General features: G+C 34.5%; 2 protein-coding genes across 2 annotated transcripts; both read left to right on the top strand.

The window, feature by feature from the left end:
- The first annotated feature begins 3,693 nt into the window (after window positions 1-3,693).
- LOC128191654 (monocarboxylate transporter 14-like) lies at window positions 3,694-12,982 on the top strand. Its single transcript, XM_052863836.1, has 10 exons — window positions 3,694-3,779; window positions 4,663-4,766; window positions 5,055-5,250; window positions 5,457-5,600; window positions 5,691-5,958; window positions 6,071-6,879; window positions 7,100-7,208; window positions 12,013-12,206; window positions 12,424-12,567; window positions 12,657-12,982. Exons 2-10 carry the CDS (start codon window positions 4,686-4,688, stop codon window positions 12,980-12,982), a joined length of 2,271 nt encoding a protein of 756 aa, XP_052719796.1. The 5' UTR covers window positions 3,694-3,779; window positions 4,663-4,685.
- A 2,946-nt stretch (window positions 12,983-15,928) lies between these two features.
- On the top strand, window positions 15,929-17,382 carry LOC128191652 (monocarboxylate transporter 14-like). The gene is made up of 2 exons (XM_052863834.1): window positions 15,929-16,271; window positions 16,691-17,382. Exons 1-2 carry the CDS (start codon window positions 15,929-15,931, stop codon window positions 16,837-16,839), a joined length of 492 nt encoding a protein of 163 aa, XP_052719794.1. The 3' UTR covers window positions 16,840-17,382.
- Window positions 17,383-17,967: the final 585 nt, after the last annotated feature.

The raw sequence follows: 17,967 nt of genomic DNA, 5'->3' as shown, positions 1-17,967 counted from the left end.
AGGGTATGGTATACCCTTGGTATACATTTATTTGCAAGTCCACAATCCCTCAAAGCAATGTGTTATTATTGATACAAACACATTATATACAACCCAACATATGTATTTGTATTCTATATACAATTGTATGTAGACATATTATATAATTATGCATTTGTGATATATTTTCAAGGTAGGACAGTTAGTGAAAGGATAGTATATATCAATATACTACTCTACTTATATATAATTATACTGATATCGTTCTTCAATCTTTGGATGATGTGTTTTAGTTTTGAACCTAGCACAGGAGATTGGTCCTTTAAATAATATGTCTCAGGTTTGAGCCCCAGATAGCAAGTCTTTTGGATTTAGAATCTCGGGAGGCCAGTCGAGACTTTGTTTAGGTTTGATTCCAAAGGCCTGTCAATGTTATGCCTCGACATACTGGTATAAAATCCAAGAGACCTTAGTTCTTACTTTTTTATCTGCATTTGATTTGAATGGTTTCAGCTGCGCTATTCAAAACTTATCAGCTTATTCCCATCTGGTAAAATGGCTTCCCACATAATTTAATTGTTAGAATAAAATTTCATTTTTAAAAAATTTTTAAATACAGTAATTTTGCATTAACTTCAGCAAGGATATAGTGTACATCGGGGTAAAAATTATATCTCAAAATAACATCCAGGAACATTTACAGCACCGCCAAATCTTTAGCCTGAACTGGTCAAAGACTGTAATATATATTATGTGTACCAGAATTACAAAGGGCCTAGATTAGAGACAGCTAGGTCCTTTAGATGATTTGTCTCAGTAGACATTAGCATGATCAAGATCCTTCATTGTCCAATGGCTATAGATGCATTACAAATTATAACATCTTACAAACGCACATCTCAATATAAGAGGAACTCAATGGTAATTAAACGGAATATGAACTTGCAATTTGCAATCAAGTAAGTCTGTTGAAGACGCTGATGTTATATGAATTGTTTCTTCTGTTATTGTATATTGAATCTGCTATAAGATATGCATGTTGTATTTTCCAAATGTAAATGTTTGTTCTCATTTTAATAAATGATTTTCTTTTTTGTTGTAATTAATTATACTGCCCAATGAAGCACATGTTGTCAATTGAAGTGTTTTCTATTTTGTCTTTATGTCATTTTTTTGTATTGTCCATTGTTGTGTCAGTTAAAGTGTTTTTTAGGTTTTTTTTATCTTTAATATCTCTATTTAAGATAAAATATTTGTTGTATTATACAGTCTGTTGTGGCACCTTTTGGTAAATATGTTATAGTTTAGCTATCCTTGTTGTATTGTGTGTTTTAATGTTGGGTTTACTGTTTATTATGTCTGTTTTAGAGTTGGAGTCACCAGTTATCATGTCATTGTAATGTGGGATTTTCTAGTTGTCTTGTCTCTGATATTGTTTGATTTGCTTCTTGTCATATTCATTATAGTGTTTATGATGTATGTTGTATTGTCTGAGATATCTGTTGGGGTTGGATTTTAATCATTGCTATGTCAGTTGTAATGTTGTTTGCAAGTTCAAGTCATATTCTTTCATATGTTGGATTTGCTAATTGTCATGTCTCTGATATTGTTGGATTTGCTATATACTATATCTGTTGTAATGTTTGTGTGTGATGTTGTAGTGTTTGTGTGTGATGTTGAAGTGATGTATTTTTTGTGTGTGATGTTGTAGCATTTGTGATGTCTGTTGTATAGTGTTTATGATGTCTGTTGTAGTGATTGTGAGTGATGTTGTAGTAATGTATTGTTTGTTTGTGATGGTGTATTGTTTGTTTGTGATGTTGTAGTGTTTGTGAGTGATGTTGTAGTGTTTGTGAGTGATGTTGTAGTGATGTATTGTTTGTTTGTGATGTTGTAGTGTTTGTTTGTGATGTTGTAGTGTTTGTGAGTGATGTTGTAGTGTTTGTGAGTGATGTTGTAGTGATGTAGTGTTTGTTTGTGATGTTGTAGTGTTTGTGAGTGATGTTGTAGTGTTTGTGAGTGATGTTGTAGTGTTTGTGAGTGATGTTGTAGTGATGTATTGTTTGTTTGTGATGTTGTAGTGTTTGTGATGTCTGTTGTGGTGTTTGTGATGTCTTTTGTAGTGTTTGATTCACTATGTATGACTTCTATTGTGTTGTTGTATTCGCTAGTTGTATGATACCTATTGTAGTGTTGGATTCAGTTAATGTAATATCTGTTGTAGTGTCGAATGTGCTTGTTGTCAAGTCTGTTTTATAGTAGGATTGATAGTACAGTTGTGATACCTGTTGTAGTACTGGATTTGCTTGTTGTCATTTTTGTTGTATTGTTGGATTCACTAGATGTCATGTCTCTTGTATTCTTTGATTTGATAGTTGTAGCATCTGTTAAAGTATTGGATTCACCATATGATATGATATCTGTTTTACTGCTGAATTTGATTGTTGTCAGTTTTGTTGGGTTGCTAATTGTGATCTGTTGTAGTGTTAGATACATGTGTTGTCAATTTCGTTGTTTTGTAACCATTTTGTTGGATTCACTTGTTATGATGCCACCTTTGTTTATTTGGTGGTTGTTGCATCTGTAGAAGTGTTTGATTCTATTAATCCAAGAGAGTCCCTAGTTGTAGTAGTTTTTAAACAAGGTTACATTTCATTTGGGAATTAATTATCAAGGACTATTTTTAGTGTTGCAATCACAGGATGGTCTAGGTCCGTTAATTGCATCTTATGAAATAAAGTACTTTTGTTTCCGAAGATACCATTATTTAACATGTCTCCTAAGACCAAATGAATTTCCAAGCTTCCTGAAAGACAGGGTCGGTAATGACAATATTGCTGTTTTTATTCTTCATTCATGTCAAAAGTTACTTTGTCTTAAGCATGAGATCAATGTTGTGGTTTGGCCATCAGAGAAAATGGGATCAGAGAGCATGATGATAGGGATTTAGGGGGGGGGGGGGGTCTGGCAGTAATCAGGGAGCAGAGAGTAAGAAATCAATACACAAAATGTATCTGTAGGGCAAACTTTGGAAAGTTATTATTCAGTTCCTGGGCAGGAAGTGATGTAGATCCTGCTTGTTCTTAAATATGGACCAATGTTTAAACCATTGATTTGCTTGCAAGGAACCTCATCTGTGAGATTTCACTGAAATTCTTTGTCTTTATATGAAGATGTAAAAAATGTCAATGAAAAAATTTCACCACACTGTTTATCAAACTGTAGTTTGTGTATCATGTTTATTATCTTCAAAGAAGCTCTACTGTAAAAATCTAATATGGCAGCTTTTGTGAATATTTGATGAATATAAATGCCAAAAAATCAATATCTGTTTTTGTTATTGTGATTTATGTAAATGTATCCCAGATGCTGAAAGTTTAGTATAGGGAAATCTGTCAACTTAATTTTGATGCTTTTCTTTGATATTGCATGTTGATATAATTATTCCTCTTAAGTCAATTTTTATATTTTATTGAATGAGACGGGGGAGAGGGGGTCTATGGTGGACAAACATCTCTCTTCGCTTACAGAAAGACTTATTCTATGTATTGAAGAATTGATAGCTGTTGTTTTGTATTTTGTTAGATAAGCTCGTTGTTTATTCTGTTTTGTTATTGATTTCGCCAATTGTTACATCCTTTATCTTTTAATTTGTATTGCTTAAATGTTGTTGTTGTGTTGCTTGCTGTACATCTTTATTAATGGCTTTTCTAGTTGTCTGGTCTGGTCTGCTGTTGTTTGGAATTTTCACTTCAACGTTCAAAATGTAAACAAAAGCTTTGTCTACGTAGGAAAGAATTGTAAGCCCTGTAACTTGCTTATAACTCAACGAAAGACTAGTGACTGTCTAGTAAAAATGCCTTACTGATTGTACACATTAAAATCGGAAAAATGATTTTTGACCAAAATCGTGACTATGCCCCTTTAATGTGAAATAAGTGATTAGAACTTGGGCAGTATTTATCGTAGTTTTACCCTGAATGCAACTGTTGTGCACCGCCGTCACCAATCTCCAGCCTGCCCTGATAAGAGATTTTGTAGGTTTCATTGCACGATTTTTACACGCAGGTATTTTATAGTTAATTGACTTTGGACTCGAAATCTAGGTCAAAATATGTAGCTATTCGTTGGAACATTTGACACATGAAAACAAATTCTTTATTTCAAAGTCAGAAAGTTATTTTTCGTTTCATACATTCAACATGGAAAAATGGCAGATGCATACTATAACTGTAACATGATTTGTTTGTCATAATTGCGCTCAGGTTGTATAAAAATACAAAAACAAGTGCTTACAGAGCATACAGGTCGCAAATTTCCATATCATGGTTTACGAAAATGAAATCCTATATGAAATCATGACGAAATGAATGCTAGTAATTAAGGGGAGGACACATAAGTGGGTTTTCTCTACATGTCTCACCATTTAGCAAATATCCAAGTTATTTATCAGTGCAGAGAAGTGCAAAACAATAATCATGTCCTTGGAAATGTCAAATGGATACGCAATTTTTTTATCCCTTACTTTACGTACTGTTATAATGTAATTTTAACGTAATAAACTCGTTTATTTCATCATAAACGAAGGTCAGTATATAGGACAAGTTGATATGGTGGCCTGTGACAGTTTATCTAGCGCTCTCAGAGAACGTTGGCATTCTAGTAATTCTTTCCGAACTTCAGGTCATGTGTAGTACGCACCATTAATGGAGGATGAGGAACAGACAGACCGCGGGACGGGCCGACAGGAAGGTTCAAAGGACACATCCCCGACCATATTTATCGAGGTAAGAAGCAGCAGTCAAAGCCGTTTAGTTTTACAAAGCATGCTTTTAAATTTCTGTAGCCGATGATGATCAATACTGGTGTGGATGTTGAAAAATAAAACGCCGCCAAATTTATTTTTGATACCCCATGTAGACTTATATTGAGAAGAGTATGCATGTCCTTTTGTTTTGTGCATAGAGAGAAGAGAACGGGGTTTATACTGTTTTAGTAAGTCTGTATTTTTTCGACACATAGAGAAAAGAGAACGAGTCCTGCCTAGTTGATGTATTTTATTGTGTTCTACACAGAGAGAAGAAGTCGTGGTCCCTGACGGTGGATGGGGGTGGTTTATCGTCTTCGGGAGCTTCCTGTGTCACTTTATCATCGGCGGCATGGAGCGGTCCGCGGGTCTGCTGTACCTGTACTTCCTAGAGCGGTTCAGACAGAGCGCCGCAACCACCGCATGGACAACCACACTGGCCTCCGCAATTAGACTCATGCTGGGTACGTCTGCGCCGCTTTGGGCACCTTTTGTCATTGAATATTATTATTAACAACAGGATATTTTTCTGAAAGTCTCTATACATGTGAATGATATAGACATCAAAAGATTAAGTTATGTAGCCACTGATAAAGTGGCGCGGGGATTCCTTTTTAAGCTTGATGTAATAAGATTGCCATGGTCAGGAACTGCGATTGTTCTGTTGTAGGTCCCCTGTGTAGTGTCCTCTGTAACAAATTCTCCTGCAGACACGTGGTCATCGTGGGTTCGCTCATCCTCACCGTTACTCTTATTATGACGGCGTATGCACCCAATCTCGAGACAGTCTTCGTCACTTTTGGAGTCCTTGGAGGTACATGTATAAAATACGTTCGTTATATTTGCACCAGTGCTGAGAAATTATCCCAATGGTCAGATATAATAAAGGCTAGTCTTTTTTCAGGGTTTGGACGTAGTTTAGCGTACGCCCCCGCAGTTATGATGGTGGGGATATATTTTAACAAAAAGAGAGGCATTGCCGTGGGTTTGGCAACGTCTGGGGTTGGATTCGGGTCGTTCGCTGCCCCGGCAATTGTAGAGATGGCCTTCCACTTCTACGGTTACAGCGGAGGGTTCTATATACTGGCCTGCTTTGCCATCAATTTGTGCATAGCTGGTATGCTGTTTCGACCTCTGGAGAAGCAAAGATTACTGATGGCTTATGACAAAAGGCAAGAGGTCTGTTCTATTCTAATGACATTAATTACTTTATTTTAATACCCCTTTATGACAAATGGCAAAGAGCAGTTGTGACTATAAATGCCTATTGAATTACTTTGACAGGAGAAAGAGTATGAAAACTTTTGATGTTGAATTTCCACTGAAAGAAAGCAATTCGTTTATTTCTCGGGACAGTTTAAATCAGCTACCGACGGAGTCCGTTCCTGCAGTAAATCCTACGGACGGGGGATACCTGGATGTCGACAGTATGACACTAGTCGTCCAAGACACCAAGTCAGCTGAAGTGGCTGAAAAGGAACTGCCGCTACTGAAGACCCAGGAAGATAGCGTTTCTGGGCAGAATGGCTCAATGAAAAACGCGGAGAGCTACAAAGAACATAAATCTTGTTGTGGTTTCTTCAGATCTAAATCTAAGCCGGGACAACCGAGGAATAACTTTCTGGAGCTCTCTCTTCTGAAAGATTTCCGGTTTTTGTCATTCTGTGTTGCCATTTTGCTGTTCACTCTTGCCTTTCAGTCCGCCTTCGTGTTCCTTCCTGCTTACGGTAAACAGCTTGGAAACACCGACATGGAGTCTGCGTATCTTATCATCATAACCGGGGCCTTTGACGGAATGGGTAGGGTGTTTTCTGGGATAGTTCTTGATCTGAAGAAAGTCAAAAGGTTCCGGGTGTATATCTACAACATCATCATGTTTATGGTGGGCGGGGTCTCCTTCGTTATCCCTATGACAGGTACGTACACCCAGCTCTGTGTAGTGTGTGGACTGTACGGGCTACTGATTGGAATCTACATCTCCCAGAAGTCTGTCATCCTAGTCGATCTGTTGGGCGCGGAAAAACTCATCAACTCTTTCGGACTCCTGATATGTTTCCAGGGCGTGGGGATGCTTATAGGTCCACCTTTCTCAGGTAAGATTACAAACATTGTCAGATTGACTATTCATAATCTTCCTGAAGTGTTTTTTTTTTCTTTTTTAAAAATTCTCAATATGTACTCATTAAAAATTAATAGTAGATTCTAGTATTTCCCTATGGAAATAGATATTCTCATATGTGTCTCAATTAAATAATATGAAGACTTTTCTCCCATAATCAAATGCAACTAAAATTCCCTTGTTTCCCCCACCAGGTTTTCTGAAAGACATCAACGGACAATATGAGAACGCCTTTTATGTGGGAGGCAGTTCTATGTTTTTGGGTGCTCTCATTTTATTGACTTCAAACATTCGACATTTAATGTTAACTAGGAAAGGCCAGTGTAATGAAAAAGAACATTGATTGTACATGATCAGATAAATGAAGTATATTATTTGTAATTTACTATATATGGCGGTTGTTTTGGTTGTTAATTTTGAATTTAGTGCAACAGTATATTTACGTTTATTGGGGTGGGTGAGTGGATTATTTTTGATAACGCTTTTTTTTGCATGACCATTTACTGCTATGTTGATCAAAATACTGTTGTCCTATTTTAGTAATGATAGATTATCGCCATGACTGTATTATAGTATAATAATCAAGATCGTCTGATATCACGGTATATACTAGTACTGGACGTTTTTGACGTATTTCTTCGTGTAGTTCAGGAGACTTTTAGTGCGCATGACCATTTACCATTCTCTATAGTAACCACAAATTTAAAGTAACGACAGATAATCGCCATGACTTTACTGAAGTATTAACCAAGATTGTTTGATATAGCATGAAATGCATTTATAGATATACATGTGTATTTGAGTATTCATGACACAAATTTGTTTCTTTCAAGTGTTTTATCGTATGTACCTGAACCGTTTTAGTTCAGTAATAACAATAAAATAATGAAAGTTTTTCTAAGATTGTTTGTTTGGTTCTCTTATTCAATATCAAACTTTTACGAGTAATTGTTTAATGAGATTGAAAGTAATTATGATATTTGTAAAACGTTGAATCGAATGGAATGCAATGATGAAGTTTATATTTTGGAAATTTTCTATATCTAAAGAAAGCTTAACGATGGCGTTTACTCAGAATTAAAAAAAGCATTGATAATAATGAAAAACCTTCTATTGTATGTTGTAGACTTTTGATTGAAATGTTTTTTTTCCTTTCAAAAAAGTATGTCAGGTTTGGAAAATTATTTAAGAAAAATCCCTTAAAGAAGATGGGTGGATAAGGCGTTTAATATGCCCATACACGGTCGGACAAGCTACTGAAAAATTGAAATATCAATAAATCTGATATTTTATTTAATAAATCATTTACAACAATAAAAATTTATATATATAAATTTCAAAACCTGCAAATACTGTCATTTTGTTTAGAACTTCAAGGCATTTTCTTTTATAGAGTGGGTCTGTGCTCCATATTTTTCTCATAATCTAAATAAGGTCTTTTGGAAAACAAACCGATTTCAATCAACAAAAACGTGGAGAGATGACCCACTTTACATTAAAAATATCATTATGTATCCCAACAATTGAACGTTTTGAAAAAATAATACAAGTCAATAAAATTCATGGTGTAAGTCACACATAATATTAAAACAGCCTACTTTGTTGTGTCTGAAATGACTCAGAGATTAGAGTATCTGACATGAGCTAACCTTATATATCTAGATTTTATGTTATGGGTTCGATACCACAAAAATTTCAGGCAATTTTTTTCTTATCTTTTGTTAAATATATTAAAAACTGAATATAATTAGAAATTTTGCGTTTGCAAACTTGTATTATAATATATTTAAATTGGGAAAAAATAAATTCAAAATTGTATTTCACTTCTCAGCCGAATGGGCATTTGCGCCATCTTATTCCACCATTTTCTTTTAAATATTACAAATCTGTATTTAAGAAGTTAAATAAAATAAAATATTGTCCAAAATTTTATGTTAAAATGCATTATTGAAAAAAAAAATTATCCACTTACAGTTTTTATGTCGAGTCCGTATTTTTGATAAAATATACTACCAAATCATCGTGAATAAATGTAACAAATAGGATTAGATATGGTGACATAAGAGAGTCAAAGTTTATCGCTTATACAGAATAGTGGCATTCTAGTATACTTTTCGGAACTTCCAGAAATTTATAATTTATACTATGGAAATTTAAATTAAAATAATGGAGGATGAGGTAAAGACAGGCAACGGGACGGGCCGACAGGAAGGTTCCAAATATATTTCCCCGTCCATATTTATCGAGGTAAGAAACAGCAGCCAAAGTCGACTTTCTGTTGCCTAAGACGCACTGTTACAACACACAATTAAAGTACGCACTTCATTTTTTTTTTCAAAGTGCGTCAATTTTGGGATAAAGTTAACGCACTTTGAAAAAAATATTTTTTCCAAAGTGCGTTGATATCGTCGATATTAACGCACTTTGAAAAAAATGTTCAAGGTTTGGTCAAAATAATTGATACTTTTATATATATAAAAAAGATAATTGGATTAACCTTGTTAAGCTTATGGGGATATATTTAAATAGGTAATCACAGATTACAAAGCTCATCGAGACGAGGCATCACCTCAATGAGGCATTTATAAGACCACCTTTATCATATTTTATGAAAATCATACGTATTATATTAAAAAGAGTCATAGTTAATGATCTTGGATAAACAAGGGTACTATTTTGACACAATATCGTATATCATATGTTAAAAAATAGTTTGATAATCATATGTTCAAACTTTCATACGGGATTGTAAGATACAATGTTTATCAATAGAATAATATAGAATACAATATTGCATCCTATGCTACTGTAGAATATATATCATATGAAACAATTCTGTAAAATATAATTATACAATATGACGTTGTATCATATGATATGACGTTGTATGAAGATTTTATATTGTATCATATGATGTTATACGGTATTGTATTATATAATAAATTATTGTTTTTGATCACATAATCCAATATCATAATGTATAATATATGATACAATATAGTATCATATGATACGATATCGTATCACACAATTCATCAAAATATTATAACATACATTGTATAATACTATATTGTATGATATAGAATAACATTGAATTGTATAATATTGTAACATATATGATGCAAAACATAATTTGTATATTATGATACAATATCATTAGATACAACATTTAGCAATTAATTTTGTTGAGCAATATCATTTTATACAATATCATATCATTTGATACAATTTGTTGTATAAATAATAGCATATTATACAATTCTATATGATATCATAATATATGATATCATACAATATTATTTTTATAATACAATATCATATTATGAAATTTCGTATCACATGATTCAATATCATATATTTCAATATCATATGAAACAATATAATATGATACATTAATATATAATACAATACAATATTTTTATCAAATATGCTATACTATATATAACAATATCATGATACAATATCATATCATAATATACCATATTTATAACTTTTATGCAATATTGTAACGTTTTTGGGTTCAGGTATTCGGCTGCTCTGCCCGAGCAATTTAAGAAATATGTAAATAAACTATAACTTTCTCAATCAAATATTTTAATCAATAATATTTACAATATCCCACTCTATTATGGAGCGCGCGCGCTTTCTATTAATCCTAACAGCTATCACAAGCTAATACAATAACAAATCAAGTCTCGATAGCCTTATTCAGGCACATAAGACTTATCCTAATACCAAGGGTTTGTCCTCACCTATTACGAAGTGAACACCTTCAGCTTCAGACTGCAACTGCCTTACAACCTCCGTTGTAGCCGCTTATATACTATCACAACCCACGTGATCAACGAGGATCGAAAGGGAGTGATAAACCGGAAGCGCTTATTACTCAGCTCCAGTAAACAGTATGGGATAAATGATCTCGATTCCGACATTTGTTTTAATATCATATTGTATTTTATATATTTTTTAAAAAATATAATATATGATATAATATTTTATTATATATAACAATAGTAAATCATACCATACAATAAATTATAAAGTAGGAATAGTGTGACATCATTTAACAACAAACACATCTATCAAGCAAGTTTTAGTGAGGTTGGTTTTTTTTAGCATCTTTGAAAATGTATATCAGGCTCTACATCTGAGGATACCTCTGCGATTCATTTACATTATAACTATGCAAGTTTAAAATATGATACTATTATCTATTAAACGTGTAACCTGTTCAAAAAAACTAAACCTCATCCATTATCCTAAACCTATCGCTCAGATTCAGCATTCAAGCCTGTAAGGAGCATTAGTATTATAAGACGCAACATCTATGCAAGTTTGGTGAGGTTAGGATCAGTAATAACTTGGATATCATCTAAGGGCACCTGCTCCAAAAACTTTAACCAGCTCTGAAAACCTTAACCTCCTCCAGCATTCAAGACATATGGCTCAGATTCAGCATTCAATCCTGTCATGTGTATCAGTATCATAGGACGCACCATCCATGCAAGTTTGGTGAAGTTAGGACCAGTAGTAACTTTGAAATTGGGATCAAAGGCCACCTGCTCTAAAAACATTAACCTGCTCCAAAAACCTTAACCTCCTAAAGCATCTGAAATTCATCGCCCAAATTAAACATCCAAGTCTTTGAAGTCCATACGTAGGTCCAGATTCATCATCCATGCAAGTTTGTTGAAGATAGGACAAGTAATAACTTAGATACAGGACCTGCATGCAACGAAAACTTTAACCGGGTCCGGGCGCCGACGTCGAGGATATAGCATAAGCTCCCCCCGACTTCGTCTCGGTGAGCTAAAAAAGAACCCAATGCATTCTCAGTTGAATTATATGATAACAGTTTCTCGATTACATTTTTCAAAGTGCGTAATTTTTTAAAGTGCATTGCCACAACGCACGATTTAACGACTATTAAGGTATAGCAACCTCATTCAAAAATGTTCGAAGTTGATATATTTTCATTATAAAAAACGATGCTTCATGTCAGCTGATAAGTTCGTCTTGGACGATAAGTCCACATTGTGATCTACACAGAGAGTAGAGAGCTTGGTTCCTATTTTAGTTGATGTATTTTATTGTGTTGTACACAGAGAGAAGAAGTCGTGGTCCCTGACGGTGGGTGGGGCTGGTTTATCGTCTTTGGAAGCTTTCTGTGTCACTTTATCATCCGTGGAATGGACCGGTCCGCAGGTCTGCTGTACCTGTACTTCTTAGAGCGGTTCAGACAGAGCGCCGCAACCACCGCATGGGCAACCACAATAGCTTCCGCCATCAGATTCATGCTGGGTAGGGCTGTGCCCCTTTGGGCACCTGTTTATCCAGAAAACATTTTATACGATGTCATTCTTCTTACAAGCTTCATTCATCCTAAAATGATTTCAACATGAACATGCAATATTTTACCGGTAATTCTTGTAGCCGCAGTCAAAGTGACCACAAATTGCATACAACAGCTAGAAAGATACGAAATATATGGTCAGTAATTAAGTTATTTTTCTTATAGGTCCTCTGTGTAGTTTCCTCTGTAACAAATTCTCCTGCAGACACGTGGTCATCGTGGGCTCGCTCATCCTCACCGTTACTCTTATTATGACGGCGTATGCACCCAATCTCGAGACAGTCTTCGTCACTTTTGGATTCATAGGAGGTATATGTACACACAAAAGTTCTTAACAGATGTCTTTGTTAAAACTGACTGCTATTGTCATATATAAGAAAAATTGGATTCTTTTTCAGGATTTGGACGTAGTTTAGTATATGCACCGGCCGTTATGATTGTTGGAATATACTTCAACAAAAAGAGAGGCATTGCCGTGGGTTTGGCAACGTCTGGGGTTGGATTCGGGTCGTTCGCTGCCCCGGTAATCGTAGAGATGGCCTTCCACTTTTACGGTTACAGCGGAGGGTTCTATATATTAGCCGGCTTTGCCATCAACTTGTGTATAGCTGGTATGCTGTTTAGACCTCTTCAGAAGCAAAGATTGCTGATGGCTTTTGACAAAAGGCAAGAGTTTAAGAAAATAGCTATAACATTGATTTTGACAGTTTGTAAATGGAACTAATGTTTGTCAACATTTTCTACTTTAACAGGAAAAAAGGTTGTAAAGATTCTTGTCACGTGCAGGTTTTATTAAAAGAAAATGATAAGGAAGCACCAGTGGTTCAAGAATACCTATCAACCAAACTACATGCAGCTGAAAAAGAAGAGCAGCTATCTAAGAGTCAAGAAAAGTGCAAGTCTGCGATGAATAGCAATCCAAAGAACAAAGAGATCGAGATAGAACAAAACTCCTGTTGTGGTATATTCAGATCAAAATCGAAACCAGAACACCCAAGAAATAAATATCTAGAACTCTCTCTTCTAAAAGATTTCCGATTTCTATCATTCTGTTTAGCCATAATGTTGTTCACACTTGCCTTTCAGTCCGCCTTCGTGTTCCTTCCTGCTTACGGTAAACAGCTTGGAAACACTGACATGGAGTCTGCGTATCTTGTCATCATCACCGGGGCTTTTGACGCCATTGATAGGGTGTTTTCTGGGGTAGTTCTTGATCTGAAGAAAGTCAAAAGGTTCCGGGTGTATATCTACAACATCATCATGTTTTTGGTGGGCGGGGTCTCCATTGTTATCCCCATGACAGGTACGTACACCCAGCTCTGTGTAGTGTGTGGACTGTACGGGCTACTGATTGGAATCTACATCTCCCAGAAGTCCGTCATCCTAGTCGATCTGTTGGGCGCGGAAAAACTCATCAACTCTTTCGGACTCCTGATATGTTTCCAGGGCGTGGGGATGCTTATAGGTCCACCTTTCTCAGGTAAGATTACAAACATTGTCAGATTGACTATTCATAATCTTCCTGAAATGTTTTTTTTTTTTTTAAAAATTCTCAATATGTACTCATTAAAAATTAATAGTAGATTCTAGTATTTACCTATGAAAATAGATATTCTCATATGTGTCTCAATTAAATAATATGAAGACTTTTTTCCCATAATCAAATGCAACTAAAATTCCCTTGTTTTCCCCCCAGGTTTTCTGAAAGACATCAACGGACAATATGAGAACGCCTTTTATGTGGGAGGCAGTTCTATGTTTTTGGGTGCTCTCATTTTATTGACTTCAAACATTCGACATTTAATGTTAACTAGGAAAGGCCAGTGTAATGAAAAAGAACATTGATTGTACATGATCAGATAAATGAAGTATATATTTTATACCCCCCCCCCCAAACAAAGTTTGGGGGGGGGGGGTATATAGGAATCACCTTGTCCGTCCGTCCGTCTATCTGTCTGTCTGTCTGTGCAATCGTGTCCGGTCCATATCTTTCTTATGGAGAAACATTGGAAGTTCTTACTTCACACAAAGATTGCTTATGATTAAAGGGTGTGTCATGACCTTGACCCAAGGTCAATTGAGAAAGTTCAAGGTCATTGTTTCAAAAAAGCTAAATTCTGTCTGTGTCATGTCTTGTATTAATGGAAATATTAGAAGCTAAAAATTAACAGTTTTCAAAAATAAAGCAGTTGTTATTTTTAGAAAATGGACAGTGAAATTGATTCATCCAATATTTCCTATAATAGCAAAAATACACGCGTTATGATTTTTTTCTTAGCGGGGGGTATCAATTGTGAGCTTGCTCACAGTACCTCTAGTTATAATTTACTATATATGGCGGTTGTTTTGGTTGTTAATTTTGAATTTAGTGCAACTATATTTACGTTTATTGGGGTGGGTGAGTGGATTATTTTCGATAACCCTTTTTTTGCATGACCATTTACTGCTATGTTGATCAAAATACTGAAGTACCAGTATGTTGTCCTATTTTAGTAATGATAGATTATCCCCATGACTGTATTATAGTATAATAATTAAGATCGTCTGATATTACGGTATATATTGGACATTTTTGACTTATTTCTTCGTGTAGTCCAGGAGACTTTTAGTGCGCATGACCATTTACCATTCTCTATAGTAACCACACATTTTGAAGTTACGACAGATTATCGCCATGACTGTATGAAGTATTAACCAAGATTGTTTGATATAGCATGAAATGCATTTAGATATACATGTGTATTTGAGTATTTGTGACAGAAATTTATGTTTTTTTCAAGTGTTTTATCGTATGTACCTGGACCGTTTTAGTTCAGTAATAACAATAAAATAATGAAAGTTTTTCTAAGATTGTTTGTTTGGTTATCTTTTTATTAGCGAAGAATGCATTTGTTGGGTTTTTTTAAAAAATATATCCTATTCAGCTAAACAAGGTTGATCCAATTATTATTGTATATTAAAGTATCAATTATATTAAAAAAAACCCTGAACATTTTTTTTCAAAGTGCGTTAATATCTACACTATCAACGCACTGTGGGGAAAAATCTGTTATTCTTCAAAGTGCGTTCACTTGGTCCCAAATTAAGGCACTTGGAAATTTTACAAAGTGTATAACAGTGCATTTTAGGCAGCCGAAATTTGACTTTGAATGCTGCTTCTTACCTCGATATACCCGGTATATGGACGGAGAAGTGTCCTTGGAACCTTCCTGTCGGTCCGTCCTGTGGCCTGTCTTTTCATCCTCCTCCATCATTTTAAAGAAGATGGGTGAATAAGATGGCGCAACTGCCCATTTGGTTTAGTCGTAAAATACAATTTCAAATTTAACATTTTTTCAATTAAATATATTTGATATGTTATAATACAAGTTGACAAAAGGGTAATTTCTAATTATATTCAGTTTGAAATATTTCAAAAAACGATAAGAAAAAAAAAATAAATCCTTAAGTTGAAAAACGTGAAGAGTTACAAAGAACAGAAATCTTGTTGTGGTTTCTTCAGATCTAAATCTAAGCCGGGACAACCGAGGAAAAACTTTCTGGAGCTCTCTCTCTGCTGAAAGATATCCGGTTTTTGTCATTCTGTGTTTCCATTTTGTTGTTCACTCTTGCCTTTAAGTCTGCCTTCGTGTTCCTTCCTGCTTACGGTAAACAGCTTGGAAACACTGACATGGAGTCTGCATATCTTGTCATCATCACCGGGGCTTTTGACGGGGTGGGTAGGGTGTTTTCTGGGGTAGTTCTTGATCTGAAGAAAGTCAAAAGGTTCCGGGTGTATATCTACAACATCATCATGTTTCTGGTGGGCGGGGTCTCCTGCGTTATCCCTATGACAGGTACGTACACCCAGCTCTGTGTAGTGTGTGGACTGTACGGGCTACTGATTGGAATCTACATCTCCCAGAAGTCCGTCATCCTAGTCGATCTGTTGGGCGCGGAAAAACTCATAAACTCTTTCGGACTCCTGATATGTTTCCAGGGCGTGGGAATGCTTATAGGTCCACCTTTCTCAGGTAAGATTACAAATATTGTCAGATTGACTATTCATAATCTTCCTGAAATGTTTTTTTCTTTTAAATTCTCAATATGTACTCATTAAAAATCAATGGTTGATTCTAGTATTTACCTATGAAAATAGATATTCTCCTATGTGTCTCAATCCCTCACCTTTGATTTTAAAGGAAAATTTTTAACTATGTTCAAGTAGTAAGCATTGTTTTTTATATTATTTACATGTTGTATATAATTTGTATATATGTGATAAAGTTTATCGTCATTTTGTTATTAAATGACCAATTTCGATTCAATTATGTGTTTTAGTTCATCAATTTAAAATCAAACAAAGCAGAAACATTCAGAGTTAAGAGTTGACAAAAATAATATGACGACTTTTCTCCCAAACTCAAATGCAATTCCCTTGTTTTTCCCACAGGTTTTCTGAAAGACATCAACGGACAATATGAGAACGCCTTTTATGTGGGAGGCAGTTCTATGTTTTTGGGAGCTCTCATTTTATTGACTTCAAACATTCGACATTTAATGTTAACTAGGAAAGGCCAGTGTAATGAAAAAGAACATTGATTGTACATGATCAGATAAATGAAGTATATTATTTGTAATTTACTATATATGGCGGTTGTTTTGGTTGTTAATTTTGAATTTAGTGCAACGGTATATTTACGTTTATTGGGGTGGGTGAGTGGGTTTTTTTCTATAGGTTTGTTGTTTTTTTTTGCATGACCATTTACTGCTATGTTGATCAAAATACTGAAGTACCAGTATATTGTCCTATTTTAGTAATGATAGATTATCCCCATGACTGTATTATAGTATAATCAAGATCGTCCGATATTACGGTATATACTGGACATTTTTGACGTATTTCTTCCTGTAGTCCCGGAAACTTTTAGTGCGCATGACCATTTACCATTCTCTATAGTAACCACAAATTTTAAAGTTAACGGCAGATTATCGCCATGACTTTACTTAAGTATTAACCAAGATTGTTTGATATAGCATGAAATGCATTTAGATATACCTGTGTATTTGAGTATTTGTGACAGAAATTTATGTTTTTTTCAAGTGTTTTATCGTATGTACCCGACCCGTTTTTAGTTCAGTAATAACAATAAAATAATGAAAGTTTTTCTAAGATTGTTTGTTTGGTTCTCTTATTCAAATGCTTTGCAACTCGTCAATATCAAACGTTTACGAGTGATTGTTTAATGAGATTGAAAGTAATTATAATATTTGTAAAACTTTGAATCGAATGGAATGCAATGATGAAGTTTATATTTTGGAAATGTTCTATATCTAAAGAAAGCTTAACGATGGCGTTTACTCAGAATTAAAAAAAAACATTGATAATAATGAAAAACCATCTATTGTATGTTATAGACTTTTGATTGTAATTTTTTTTTCCTTTTAAAAAAGTATGTCAGTTTTCGAAAATTAAGAAAAATCCCTTAAAGAAGATGGGTGGATAAGGCGTTTAATATGCCCATACACGGTCGGACAAGTTACTGAAAAATTCAAATATCAATAAATCTAATATTTTTTTAATAAACCATTTAAAACAATATAAATTTATATATATAAATATCAAAACCTGCAAATACTGTCATTTTTTTTTTGAACTTCAAGGCATTTTCTTTTATAGAGTGTGTCTGTGCTCCATATTTTTCTCATAATCTAAATAAGGTATTTTGG

The sequence above is a fragment of the Crassostrea angulata genome, chromosome 7 (assembly GCF_025612915.1).
Source record: "Crassostrea angulata isolate pt1a10 chromosome 7, ASM2561291v2, whole genome shotgun sequence".
In the NCBI taxonomy this organism is placed as follows: domain Eukaryota; kingdom Metazoa; phylum Mollusca; class Bivalvia; order Ostreida; family Ostreidae; genus Magallana; species Magallana angulata.
The sequence above is the reverse complement of the archived record's forward strand: the minus strand, read 5'-3'. Positions and strand labels throughout refer to the sequence as shown.

Coding starts and splice junctions, on each gene's coding strand:
- LOC128191654 (XM_052863836.1), top strand. CDS start 4,686: ATGGAGGATGAGGAACAGACAGACCGCGGGACGGGCCGACAGGAAGGT. Junction 12,207..12,423: donor CGCCATCAGATTCATGCTGG/GTAGGGCTGTGC, acceptor TTTTTCTTATAG/GTCCTCTGTGTAGTTTCCTC. Junction 12,568..12,656: donor CACTTTTGGATTCATAGGAG/GTATATGTACAC, acceptor ATTCTTTTTCAG/GATTTGGACGTAGTTTAGTA.
- LOC128191652 (XM_052863834.1), top strand. CDS start 15,929: ATGGAGTCTGCATATCTTGTCATCATCACCGGGGCTTTTGACGGGGTG. Junction 16,272..16,690: donor TATAGGTCCACCTTTCTCAG/GTAAGATTACAA, acceptor TTTTTCCCACAG/GTTTTCTGAAAGACATCAAC.